Raw genomic sequence first — 13,734 nt, 5'->3', positions numbered from 1 at the left:
TTTACCGCACCCTGGTCAATGTTTAAACAAAATGATGAAAGACGTCAGGTGAAGAAAAGGCATTTATTTCTGTCTTACCCATTTCTCAGAACTGCGGTGTGACCGAAGCGGTTAATGTCGTGGTGCAACGAGGGAGAAGGTAGAATATTCCAGTTGTCACAGGCTAAACAAGGGACAAGAAGAGACTGACGTTATATAAAAGCAAAGCGTCTGGCTTTAGCTGGCATAGCATCAAACAGCATCAAATACTTCAAGTGAAATAAATAAAAAATAAAAAAAATTACCGACAGCAATACTCCCATAAATCTGTGATTAAATCATAACCTGCAGAGACAGCTTAGTATATAGTTACTGGTTTTCCCTTTTTGCAGACTCACACTGGAAAGGCGGGATAAGGGGTGATCTAATATTGGCCGAGAACAGTAAAAGCGTAAACACACCCATACCCAGGAGGGTAATACTGTACTAGAATCCTCACCATGAACAAGGGGTGGCTGGTAGAGAGAAGACTAGCCAGGGATTACAGCACCTGCTGGTCTGCCAACAGAAACTACCAATCCAAGTGCGAGTTTATTCAGTACAAGTCCACAATTGTTTTCACGGTTGTGGACCCGCCAAAAGCAGAGTGACACCAGCCTAAGTCACTGCCTCAGCCGATAGTAGGACGAAGAGAGTCTAGAAGTGGGGAGTGCATCTACATTATTCAGGTAGCAGTAAAGTCTTTCCTCTGGAAGCTGTGTACCCTTCAAGTGTAGAGGTCCAATATAATTCTAATGCTAGTACAGAATTGTATGTGATTACTGAAAATGATTGGGATATCTATCTAAGTGTGTCCTCTTACTGACGCACCAACCCAGGGACATCTGGAGGCCTTAACTCAGCCAATGGAGTAGCGCACTCTAAGTGGTCGCTGGAGGATAGTCCCGAGGTCCTGGCTATTGTGGCAAAGGGAGTAGGAAATAACTGAACACAAGAAAGAAGTTGAGCATGTTATGGAGATTGGCGGCTGGCATTGTGTACAGAGGGGTCTGGATGCCACTTTCTGGCCAGTGCTGGGTACAATATGCTATATAACAGGTATATCATATTTTGGTTTTTAAGGTGGTACCTGTTGCTATGTTAATATGCCGTATTATATAGTAATGAGTTACGTCATTGTCAGAATTGCTAGATCACAAATGTAAGATATTTCCCAGGACTAATAAAGAAAAATAATTGTATTAATAATGCAGGAAAACATTCTTAAAGCCTAACAGGAGAGCAGAGAATTAATCTGGATTCTGTAACTAATAATAATGATTACAGTCTCCCCACAGAGTGTAAAAGAACTGAGCAGTGATATTATAACTCACACTGTGGCGGGTATTGAGGCTGAATTACCTCCATCCGTGTGAATGTATTACATTAGATTCTACCCAATAATTGTAAATCATTTTAGGTAGGTTTTAATAAGCTTTTTAATTAGCAAAGCGCAGCAAGTTAAACTTATTAAAACTGCAATTGTTTAGGTTGGGGGAATCTCAGCCAACTGTAGTCCCACAGGTTTAGGACTTTAGTAATTAACAGACAATAAAAAAAAAAAACTGTGTAGACAGCGAAAGCAAAAACCGGCCAAAGAATATCTGAGCTGGACAAGTATCCCACATACATAACACGTAATTCCTGCTGCTACTAGCGCTGGATCAGAAAGCAGCACTTTAAAATCCTAGTGATCAGGGTTTGAGGTAAAATGAATGTAGAGAAGAATTAACAAAACGAGGGATTACATTTACATTACGTGAGTCTAAATGAGTGGGTCCTATCATCATCATCATCATCATCTATTTATATAGCGCCACTAATTCCGCAGCGCTGTACAGAGAACTCATTCACATCAGTCCCTGCCCCATTGAGGCTTACAGTCTAAATTCCTTAATATACACACACAGACTAGGGTCAATTTTGACAGCAGCCAATTAACCTACCAGTATGTTTTTGGAGTGTGGGAGGAAACCGGAGCACCCGGAGGAAACCCACGCAATCACAGGGAGAATATACAAACTCCACACAGATAAGGTCATGGACGGGAACTGAACTATAACCCCAGCGCTGTCAGGCAGAAATGCTAACCACTGAGCAACCGCGCTGCCCATGTCGGTATATTCAATGCACAATGTCAGACAGCCTACGATATAAATATCTGCACTGACTTCAGTTTAGGATGAAAGGGGGGCCATGGAAATGATCAAAATCACCAGGCACACTTCTGCTATTAATCATTGATTTTTCAGATGTGTCTACAGGGACTGAAGAACATTCAGCGCTCTCTAATGAAGACGTCTGGGGGCACAGTAAAAGCATGGAGCTCTACGGACACCAGAGAATGATTTGATTCACTACAAGGTTTTAGAAACACCCCATTCACAGAAGGATCTCTCTCTTGGGGAAGTAAAACTCTCCCAAACACAGCAACATGTCAGACAATGCCGGGCACCATACGTTTGTTTGTACTCACCGATGTCATAAGCCATGAAGTCTTTAGAGAAACACTTGGCACCGTGGCTCATGGACGTGTCGTTGTGGGTGTTTCCCCCGAACACCAGCATGGTGCCGCTTATAATCACCGCGGTGTGGAGGTAGCGGAAGAACCGGCTGTCTTTTAGGATTTTCCTGGTTTATAGGAATATGAAGTAGATGAAAGATTTGTGCACAGTGAAAGGTATTTCAGTTGTAAACCACACAGTAACCCCTCTCTGATATAGCTGAAGAGCATCTCCGGGATCTCATGTAAATAGCAATAACCATGAATCAGAAGACGTCACTCAAACGAGCAAACCAAATTGCACCGCGAGAGTGGAACCGTGAGAACACAACTGCTGCAGTAACAAGCACATACCCACAATCCCTGGGGGCACGTTTAATCTTCAGCTCGCGCTTAACATGTTGGTTCAAGATCCTTACACTGTATACAGGTGCCCCTGAACTGTCATAAGCCATGGCTATATCTACTAAGGGTTACATGAGCAAGAATGTCTACATATTATTAATACCGATACCTAACAATCTAATTAATAAGCAATTAACATTGATACATTAATAAAAGTTTTACACCTTGTTTGGACAGATTACTACATGGTAAAACTTCTAAACTACATTTGTAATATACTTGATAACACAATATCTATACAACCAGAGTCTATTAAAGCAGATGGATAATATAAAATAATCTCTCTAAAGAATGATCTAATTAAAATCTTTCAACTATATATATTTACACGATTTACACTTCCCTACCAGTGCAGTATAGTGTTTGTGTTTTGGCTTCAATTTGTTATCTGCATAAGCTGGAAATTGTACTTTAAATGTAACGTTTATATAATTCTTTATCGTTATATAGGTGTATTGTCTCTTGGTGATTGTACCGTTACCTTTCAGCTGCCTTTAGAATTGTATACTTTGTGCTACCAGTTGTTACTTTAGCTTGGCAGCATGTTATTAAGGCTGGGTGAATGACTAGCCCACGGGCTGTGGTCCCTAATAACCGTACAGACCCTGCACTTACCACATGCGTGTGTCCACTTCGTACTTGTACAAGTCGTCGGCTAGTCGATACTTGTTGGCTGTGAAGGCTTTGTAGCCGCCGTGGATGTAAATAGACCTGGTGCTTTCATCGTACACGCTGCTGTGGCCGTAACCTCCCTGCACCAGAGCCCCCTCGGTCGTAACAATATCCCAACTGTTTGTGTCTGGAGAGCAAGGAAAAGCGGAGGACTTTATTTTTGCAAAATTATATTCTTATGACCATACGTGTGACCCATTGGATGCATGGGTAAAAGTTTCAAAGCTTTGGGTACATGATGGAAAAGTAATAGCCTTATAATGTAACCTGCGGCATCCAACAGCCCATTCTAAACACGGCAGCTATGAACTGGTGTTAAGGCTTCACGTTGTTGCGCAATTGCAATGGGCTATTCAGTATTTCAATAGATTTATTGAAATCGACATTCACATTGATGGAGCGCTCACTCCCTGAGAATGCCATTCAAGTGTACGGTTATTGGAAAGACGGAGGAGATTGAAGTGTCACCCTAACCTAGTAGGTTCCTCACTGACGTGGCCTTTCACATACTGCAAGGCTATGCTACAATGATGAGCTCCAAACAGGGAGAAGCAGTCTGTCTGCAGGAAACCGTGATATGGAAATCTTCTCCTGCAGTTTAAGACACTGGATCTATCCACATGGAAATAATGTAAAATCAGAATCATCAACACTTCTCCACCTACCTATGTTGTACTGCTGAATGTAGCTGATATACCCGTAGAGGGGGCAATGGCCAAAAAACACCAACATGACCGTACTGCTGTCATTCAGTGTGACGATGTGAGCAGAGTGACCGACCACAGCATACTGGTCCCTGACGTTTGGTAAGATCTGAACCCACGACTCGTTCTGGACATGAAACACCCACAGTTGGTTGGTGACGTTCCCACTGGAATCTAACTTGCCCCCGTACACGTACATCTTGTCCTAGGAAGAAGAGAAGAGAGTTGTAGTTTCTACTTGTCCACGTAGCGGACACTGGCTGTATGATTCATATCTGCCTGGCTTGGTTTCCCTGACAGCCAGGGGAAACGCATTTATATGAAGCTCAGAGAGGCCTCCTACATAAATTAGAAATTTGGCAGTCACAGAACAAGCTCCAGTGTTACCTGGTACAGCGCCAGAGAATGTCCGTATCGCACCGCCACCGCGTTCACCGAGCTGTTGAGCGAGAGCCACTCGCGGGAGGCCAGGTCATACCTGTACACAACACAATCCAGTTACTGCTGAATAACACAATGCACACAATCACATCATGTTACTGCTGAATAACACAATAAAGACAAATCATGTCACTGCCCCTGTCATATGCAGCCCTATCCTCACTAACACATCTCTCATCTCCTGATATACTCTGTGCTGCTGGGGGACCACTGCTCCTTCCACTATATAACTCTCAGTCTGTGGCTTCCTGCTGCCTCCATTCCCCTCCTCACATCATGTCACTGCCCCTGTCACATGCAGCCTTGTCCTCACTAACACATCACTCATCTCCTAATATACTCTGTGCTGCTGGGGAACCTGCTCCTTCCACTATATAACTCTCAGTCTGTGGCTTCCTGCTGCCTCCATTCCCCTCCTCACATCATGTCACTGCCCCTGTCACATGCAGCCCTGTCCTCACTAACACATCACTCATCTCCTGATATACTCTGTGCTGCTGGGGGACCACTGATCCTTCCACTATATAACTCTCAGTCTGTGGCTTCCTGCTGTCTCCATTCCCCTCCTCACATCATGTCACTGCCCCTGTCACATGCAGCCCTGTCCTCACTAACACATCACTCATCTCCTGATGTACTCTGTGCTGCTGGGGGATCACTGATCCTTCCACTATATAACTCTCAGTTTGTGGTTTCCTGCTGTCTCCATTCCCCTCCTCACATCATGTCACTGCCCCTGTCACATGTAGTCCTGTCCTCACTAACACATCCCTCATCTCCTGATATAATCTGTGCTGCTGGGGACCCTGCTCCTTCCTCTATATAACTCTCAGTCTGTGGCTTCCTGCTGCCTCCATTCCCCTCCTCACATCATATCACTGCCCCTGTCACATGCAGCCCTGTCCTCACTAACATATCACTCATCTCCTGAGATACTCTGTGCTGCTGGGGACCCTGCTCCTTCCACTATATAACTCTCAGCCTGTGGCTTCCTGCTGCCTCCATTCCCCTCCTCACATCATGTCACTGGCCCCTGTCACATGCAGCCCTGTCCTCACTAACACATCACTCATCTCCTGATATACTCTGTGCTGCTGGGGACCCTGCTCCTTCCACTATATAACTCTCAGTCTGTGACTTCCTGCTGCCTCCGTTCCCCTCCTCACATCATGTCACTGCCCCTGTCACATGCAGTCCTCAATGACACATCACTCATCTCCTGATATACTTTGCACTGCTGGTTGCCACTGCACCTTCCACAATCTACCCTCTAGTCAATCATAACATAAAATGAAGTACTCTAAGGTATTACGTACAGATATAGTGATTCTTCCTTTTTACATTTTCATAAAGGATCTTGCACACATTTTTTTGTTTGTTTTTGCTTTGTAACAGCACATATTTGTTTTTTTAATAAAGTATTACTTTATTGAGATTTTATGGTTACATCATATAAATAACATATCAAACATTTAATCTAATTAACACTTATCTCTACCTATGTCGCTATAAACATTATACAGTGAAATATTTATGCTATATATTGCAAATATATATATATATATATCTATCTATCTATAATATAAATGTCTAGTGGCGTGTGTTAGTCTGTCTGTGTGTGTGTGTGGAAAAAATAAAACCAAGCTGCAGCGCCACCTGCTGGGCGGAGTTATACACTGACCTACTAAATTCTTAGTGTGTTTAAAAAAAAAAATCAGAAAGGGCTGAAATTTGGTATACTAAGATGTTTTTAATTTGTTAATTTAATTTGTTAATTGTTAAAAGTGTTTATAAAGATTTAAAAAATATATATATTTCTTGAAGGAGAAGTGACAGTGGGGAGTGGTTGGTGGTTGCCGGGGGTGACAGTTGGGAGTGGTTGGTGGTTGCCAGGGGTGACAGTGGGGAGTGGTTGGTGGTTGAGGCCTGGGCTATGGCCCAAATGCATGACAAGAACCTTTTTAACACCTTAAGTAGCTTGATTTGACTAGAATGCATGAGTATCATGCACGGGTTAACTTGTATATATATATATTCTTTTTAAAAATATTAATATTTGATAACTTTTATAAATTACACTTCATGTCAGATCTTTCGAAGCTGCACAGAGCTGAGAGCTAACTACCAATCCGGTCCTTCCCCAAACCCAACATATCATCCTGATTCCGCTGGATAACAACTTGATCCGTACCAGTGGTGCGATATCCTATGGTATTTATGTATGGCTCTCCTACTTTTATACATGAACCTCTCATGCCTTCAGACTTCAGTAACAAGACTGATCCAGTGAGGTACACTAGGTGGTTCAGACGACATCCACCCCGCAGCTATAATAACCTCACCCAGGGAGACTAAGGTAAACACATGTTTGAATAGTGGGTTACTCAGATTAGTTTCTAGTGTAGAGCCAAACAGACAGATCTTAGGGCATAACGACGGGGTCACAGGTAGTGTGGAAGAGATGCAGTTCCAGATTTGGCCCCAGAAGGATTGAACAACTGGGCATGACCATAAGAGATGCCAAAAAGTGCCCTCAGAGTCACCACACTTGGTGACTTGCACACATTTCTGATGATGGATATTAAACACCAGTATCTGACAGACAACAGTGATACTTTGCCTACAGCAGTGTGACCTCATAGTACAGGACAGCTGCACATAACATTCCCTTATGTAGATCCTCCCCCGAGCAGCAGAATTATGGGGTCCTACCTTCTAAGCCACGACAAGACAAGATCATCACCCCTAGAACGCGCTATATCGTCCTCAGGCAATCTGTGTAACCAGGGAAGGCAATAAGCCTTCAAATGTGTCAGAGAGACGTCAGGCCTGCCAATCTGTCGCCTTATAGGAGTTGTGAAACTACAATCCGAAGCACGCTATGCCAGTAGCCAGCCAGCTGATATATGGCAGGGCATGCCGAGACCTCACCACACCTAGAGACACGTTTGCCAGGCCTGGTCTATGTGCTCGATTCCCCAACACACCTCCCTCTGCCACACATTAATATCTTTTGCTGTCTCCAGGGGCTTCACTACTGTGCCAGCCACCGCGATAATATGAAAGGCAACTCTGGCCTACCCAGAGGAAAGCATTAACGCAAAAAGTGTCTGCCGCTAGCATTTCCCTTTTAAACACTCAAAAACATTTCAGTAACCGCATCTACGGTAAGTCCGAAGGGACGTCAGTGCGAACATTTAGATGGTAATAAATGTGGTTCTCACGCCATAACCATCTGGTAATCGGAATGGTTGAACATGTAGCCGCCCACGATCCACATGATATCGTCCAGCACCACGGCCTTGTGGGAGGCTCTGGCTCGTTGGGACGCGGAGAACTCTTCACGGGTCCAAAACGTCTGGTTTGCAGGGACCGGGACGGAGCAACCGGGACCTATGGAAAACAAAAAATTTTTTATTAAACAACGATGTGAAAAATCAAAAAGTAATAACAGGCTGCTTTCTGGATGAGATGCTAAACTAATTTAAAGGAATTTTCTATTTTTTACCAAACTTTTATTTTTAATATATTATGCCCCTGCCATAACCCTGTTACCAGAAGCCGGGTGCCGGATCACAGCGCTGCGTGCTTATATGAATGTGGGCACTACGTACATGCACTACTGAAGGCCAACGGATGGGCAGCTTCAGATAACAGGAGGGGAGACAGGGATTCTAATGTAACATAATACTTGTTTACGTGACAGCTCATGTACATTACTGCCATAGTTTACATGGAAAACACTGAAGTGTTCGTGTAGTGATATGAAGAGCAACGAATGTAATAATACACTGGCTGTGCTTATGGGCAGCAGGATAAAGAATCAACGGGAAGGTGCAATACAGTAACAAGGTTTATGACACTACAATATTCATTAGTTGGTAATAACAAGCTCTGAATAACTCATACCCCCTCCCTACCAGCAGAGGGGGACTGTCACTGCCCTCAGACATAAGCAGTGGGTGAATGTTACACAGCACAGAGAGAAGGCTGGGGGCAGAGAAATGAAAAACACTAAATAAAAATGTCTTACAATGTTAATAACTCACTTTGTGATGTGCCAGAAATGACCAGAAAACTTAATATAACAGACGAGGTTGATTGTCAGCCTATGGGGCCTAACTAGCACATATGACCTGTTATTTGCAGCCCTCAGGCTGTGATATGGGGGGAGGTAGTATACTTCTTGCCATCCAAACAATCAACTCCACGGGATAGATTTATCAAACCATCTAAAAATAAAAAATGTGGAGGTGTTGCCCATAGTAACCAATCAGATTCCATCTACCAGTACATTCTAGAACACGATAGCTAGAATCTGATTGGTTGCTATGGGCAACACCTCCAATCAGATTCTACCAGTACATTCTAGAACATGATAACTAGAATCTGATTGGTTGCTATGGGCAACACCTCCACTTTTCCTTTTCAGATAAATCTACCCCCAGATCGTCAAGCATAGTTTTAGACTATAGATTTAGGACATGCGATAATTGTTATTGTGAAACCATAATCATATCCAGGAATATTTTCCATGATAATAAAATGACCTTCCATATCGATCAGTCATCTCTTATCAACACTCAACAAAGTGCCATTGATTTACAGCTATACAAGTTATCAGATCTTCCTCATTAAATAGAACCTGAAAATCTCTGTCTAGACACCAATAAGCACAGAAGATTGATCGATGTAATCATACAGTAATCCAAGCTATTATACTTAGTCTGACTCTACAAACAAGAGATTATTTTAGCCTAGAAGTTCATGTCAGATTACTCTGTGTGTGAATTAGAACAAGGACTCACCCTGCCAGCCCTCGTTGCACACACATCCCTTGGTGCCATTCAGATTGCAGTCTCCGCGCTCGGGGTGCCCGCAGTTGTCCAAGCAGTACGGGATGTCACATGACTCCCCCTTCCAGTGCTCGGCGCAGTCACAGTACACGCTGCTCTCGTTACCCTGCACACACACCCCTCTGCCCGAGCAGTTGTTGGGACACGTATCAATACTGCAACACAAATGGGGCAGGTATTAAACGGATGTGGTTATAAATCAGCAATTGGGAAATACTAGTGTGGGAAGGATACAATAAAATACACCTAGCTTACTAAACAAACAGGTTTCCTATAGATATGTATTGGGCAATCTTTCTGTGTAAGTGTAACAGGGGCACTGTATTACTGTGCTGCTGGGGGACCCTGCTCTTTCCACTATATAACTCTCAGTCTGTGGCTTCCTGCTCCCTCCATTCCCCTCCTCACATCATGTCACTGCCCCTGTCACATGCAGCCCTGTCTTCACTAACACATCACTCATCTCCTGATATACTCTGTGCTGCTGGAGGACCCTGCTCCTTCCACTATATAACTCTCAGTCTGTGGCTTCCTCCTGCCTCCATTCCCCTCCTCACATCATGTCACTGCCCCTGTCACATGCAGCCCTGTCCTCACTAACACATCACTCATCTCCTGATATACTCTGTGCTGCTGGAGGACCCTGCTCCTTCCACTATATAACTCTCAGTCTGTGGCTTCCTCCTGCCTCCATTCCCCTCCTCACATCATGTCACTGCCCCTGTCACATGCAGCCCTGTCCTCACTAACACATCACTCATCTCCTGATATACTCTGTGCTGCTGGACCGTGCTCTTTCCACTATATAACTCTCAGTCTGTGGTTTCCTGCTGCCTCCATTCCTCTCCTCACATCATGTCACTGCCCCTGTCACATGCAGCCCTGTCCTCACTAACACATCACTCATCTCCTGATGTACTCTGTGCTGCTGGAGGACCCTGCTCCTTCCACTATATAACTCTCAGTCTGTGGCTTCCTCCTGCCTCCATTCCCCTCCTCACATCATGTCACTGCCCCTGTCACATGCAGCCCTGTCCTCACCAACACATCACTCATCTCCTGATATACTCTGTGCTGCTGGATGACCCTGCTCCTTCCACTATATAACTCTCAGTCTGTGGCTTCCTCCTGCCTCCATTCCCCTCCTCACATCATGTCACTGCCCCTGTCACATGCAGCCCTGTCCTCACTAACACATCACTCATCTCCTGATATACTCTGTACTGCTGGGGACCCTGCTCCTTCCACTATATAACTCTCAGTCTGTGGCTTCCTGCTGCCTCCATTCCTCTCCTCACATCATGTCACTGCCCCTGTCACATGCAGCCCTGTCCTCACTAACACATCACTCATCTCCTGATATACTCTGTGCTGCAGGGGGACCCTGCTCCTTCCACTATATAACTCTCAGTCTGTGGTTTCCTCCTGCCTCCATTCCCCTCCTCACATCATGTTACTGCCCCTGTCACATGCTTTTGGTTTACCTATATCAACCAGATTCTATAATTTGTCTAGTTCAGTTTAGAAACTAAAAGTAAAACATCTGATATATATGGTTACTATGGGCAGTACCATCTCTTCTACACAGGTACGTGTAGAACTGTTTTCATGAATGTCCCCTGTAATAAGTCTGACATCTTACAGTGTCTGACATACAAGGGGTTAATAGAACCTATATAAGCAGCGTTTTGCAGACGCTGTAATGTTCCAATATTATGGTAATTGTTTTCTTACATTTTCAGCCTGACAAGCTTTTAAGCAGTACGTATGGAGAAAACGTTACCTCTATGTAACACAGGACAATGCTGTTGCCATGACAGCAATTGACAACAGTTTATAGGTGATGACAAATTTGAGCCCGAGAACGGAGAGCCAGGCGAGACATTGTTACCTGTAGCTGATGTTGAACCCGGTCAGGTTGTAGGCCGCATCACTGAAGAAATGCAACAGGGCAAACCCGGAGGTAATAGCCACTTCCGGTACAGAGTCGTTGCTGTCTCTCTCCGGAACAATGAGTCCGCTGGAAACAAAGAACATGATTATGTCATTGCCGTATATTGGTTCACAAAATGGTTAGGTTAATGTGCCAATAATAAAAAGATCATATTAGACACAAACGGTTTCATTGCTTTCTAACTGTATTACGTATAGTAAAGGCAGCCAGGGAAATGTGCTGCCACTTTGTCAGACTGAAAGGATTGCGTGTCTCCCTTAATCATGGCCGCGCTGCTGTCCTTTCATCTGGCGGCCATATTGTTCCTGCAGAGATTAGACACAAAGGGCTTATTGCCTTGCAAATACCTAGGTGTAGACCCCTGCGCACCTCTGTATACCATTATATTGAAATGGAAGCGTTTCACTTTCTCTAAGTATAAGAAACTTTATTTTAATCACATCTGTATAACCTATGTAATTCAGAATTGAATTTCCTTCATGGGAAATCATCTAACATTCACAGTGAGATGAGCCCGGGAGGAGCGAAAATGTGACCAGTTACTTCATAGGAGGCCTCTCACTGCGCCCATCACTTCATGTGTAAATGCTGTATCTTAGGGTTTATGATTGTAAACTACACATTAAATTATAATTATAGTAAGTGGTGCGGCCAATTCTAGAATACAGAAGCAATTCGACAGTGCACAGTGATAGAAAAACGGATTTCAATAAACTATCAATTGAAATATACATTTCCCGATGCTCCTAGGACGAAAGAGCACCTCGTGTGTGAGAGGAGTCACGGTGAGGATATTGGACTTATCGCCGCTTTCAGAATCCCTCACAGTACCCGTGTTACCCCCAGCGCTTATTTCCCGGGCGCACTATGTGAGCACTACAACCAGCAGTGTGTGTTAGACCACTGGCCACCGGTCTGACCAGTCCTGGCAGGTCTGGGCAATAACCTCCAACATTTTTTAATATTATTGTATAGTATTACAACTGCCCTCACCCAGCTGGCTAAATTTTCTGGGGAGAACACTGCAGTCCACAAATAAGTCACATATATCACAAGGGTTAATGTGACAGGATGGACCACCTATGCCACCCCATTCGTGTGTTGCTGGGGACCGGCTGGGCTAGCCTTGCCTTGCCACCGTCCCCTTTCTTTATCCCAAATTGTGCCCTCTAACTGCAGTAGTGAGGGGCTCTGCTGGCACCACTAGACTCCTTCACCAGCACTGGGCACCTGGGCTGGTACACCTGACCTCTTGCCTTCAGATCAGGGTTGCTGTGGATGGTTCCCCGTGGCCTATCACATTGGCCAGAGCTGTCCGTAGCAAGCAGAGCATTGTTACTGGAGTGCTGTGTCCCAACCTCAGAACAGCCGGATAACAAATTAGATTTGGTCTAACCTGTGGTCACAGGAATTGCCTCAGGTAAGTAGGCGTCAAAGAAGGCTCTTGAAGCAGTGATGTTTATTAGCTCCAGTGTCCTAATAAGGACAGTTACATATACTAGTTTAAGGTACTAGTGACCTCCAGAAGTACAAATGGAATAATACTACCATACATGGTCAAACAGTCTGTATTCTATACAGATTTACACAGATACCCTGGCAGGAGGTAATCCAGCCTCCTGTCCCTCTAACCAATCCTGGTGCTTCATGCAGCCTGCACATAATGCAGCGTGGAGGGGCTTAACACCTTTTTACATTGCTGCTAGCGGCACCACTACGTCTGAGGTTTTATTTTGAATGTTTACCATCAGGATATAACATTTTCTCTAATGTTGAATTTTAACGCAATTTAACTTCACATCAATCTGTGATCACTTGTATACACACATAGGAGGTCTACTAGCCAGTATAACTACCCCCTTGTGCTTTCAGGCTCAGCAGATGTGTTGGTCACTCAGTGACGATAAGGTCTAATTAACATGAGATTACCTGTCTCCAGACAGTTTCAAAACACATCCCCTCCACACATATGCTTACTTAGGATTTCCTATAGAATAGTTACAAAACCCAAACATGACATACTGTCTCAGAAATCAGTACATTTTTAATATGCACTATCAAAAATCAGTACATTTGCAATTAAATAAATTGGCGCTAATAATGTAAATATATTTATACACTAAGTTATTTATAAGTGATCCAGCCACAGTCACCCAACCAACTTTCTCACAGATTCAAATC

The 13,734-nt window shown here is 44.0% G+C and overlaps 1 protein-coding gene across 1 annotated transcript in view; it reads right to left on the bottom strand.

Moving 5' to 3' along the window:
• ATRN (attractin) overlaps positions 1–13,734 on the bottom strand; it is a 119,044-nt gene that overhangs the window by 76,898 nt on the left and 28,412 nt on the right. Inside the window, exons 4-11 of the mRNA XM_075189814.1 lie at positions 11,491–11,619; positions 9,552–9,754; positions 7,968–8,136; positions 4,690–4,780; positions 4,264–4,507; positions 3,542–3,725; positions 2,495–2,649; positions 79–163 (exon numbers count right to left, since the gene is read on the bottom strand). Coding sequence (XP_075045915.1) covers positions 79–163; positions 2,495–2,649; positions 3,542–3,725; positions 4,264–4,507; positions 4,690–4,780; positions 7,968–8,136; positions 9,552–9,754; positions 11,491–11,619 — 1,260 coding nt within the window. The remainder of the gene's footprint in view (positions 1–78; positions 164–2,494; positions 2,650–3,541; positions 3,726–4,263; positions 4,508–4,689; positions 4,781–7,967; positions 8,137–9,551; positions 9,755–11,490; positions 11,620–13,734) is intronic.

Source organism: Mixophyes fleayi, chromosome 1 (assembly GCF_038048845.1).
Source record: "Mixophyes fleayi isolate aMixFle1 chromosome 1, aMixFle1.hap1, whole genome shotgun sequence".
In the NCBI taxonomy this organism is placed as follows: Eukaryota; Metazoa; Chordata; class Amphibia; order Anura; family Limnodynastidae; genus Mixophyes; species Mixophyes fleayi.
Note: the sequence above shows the minus strand (reverse complement) of the source record. Positions and strands in the feature narration are given on the sequence as shown.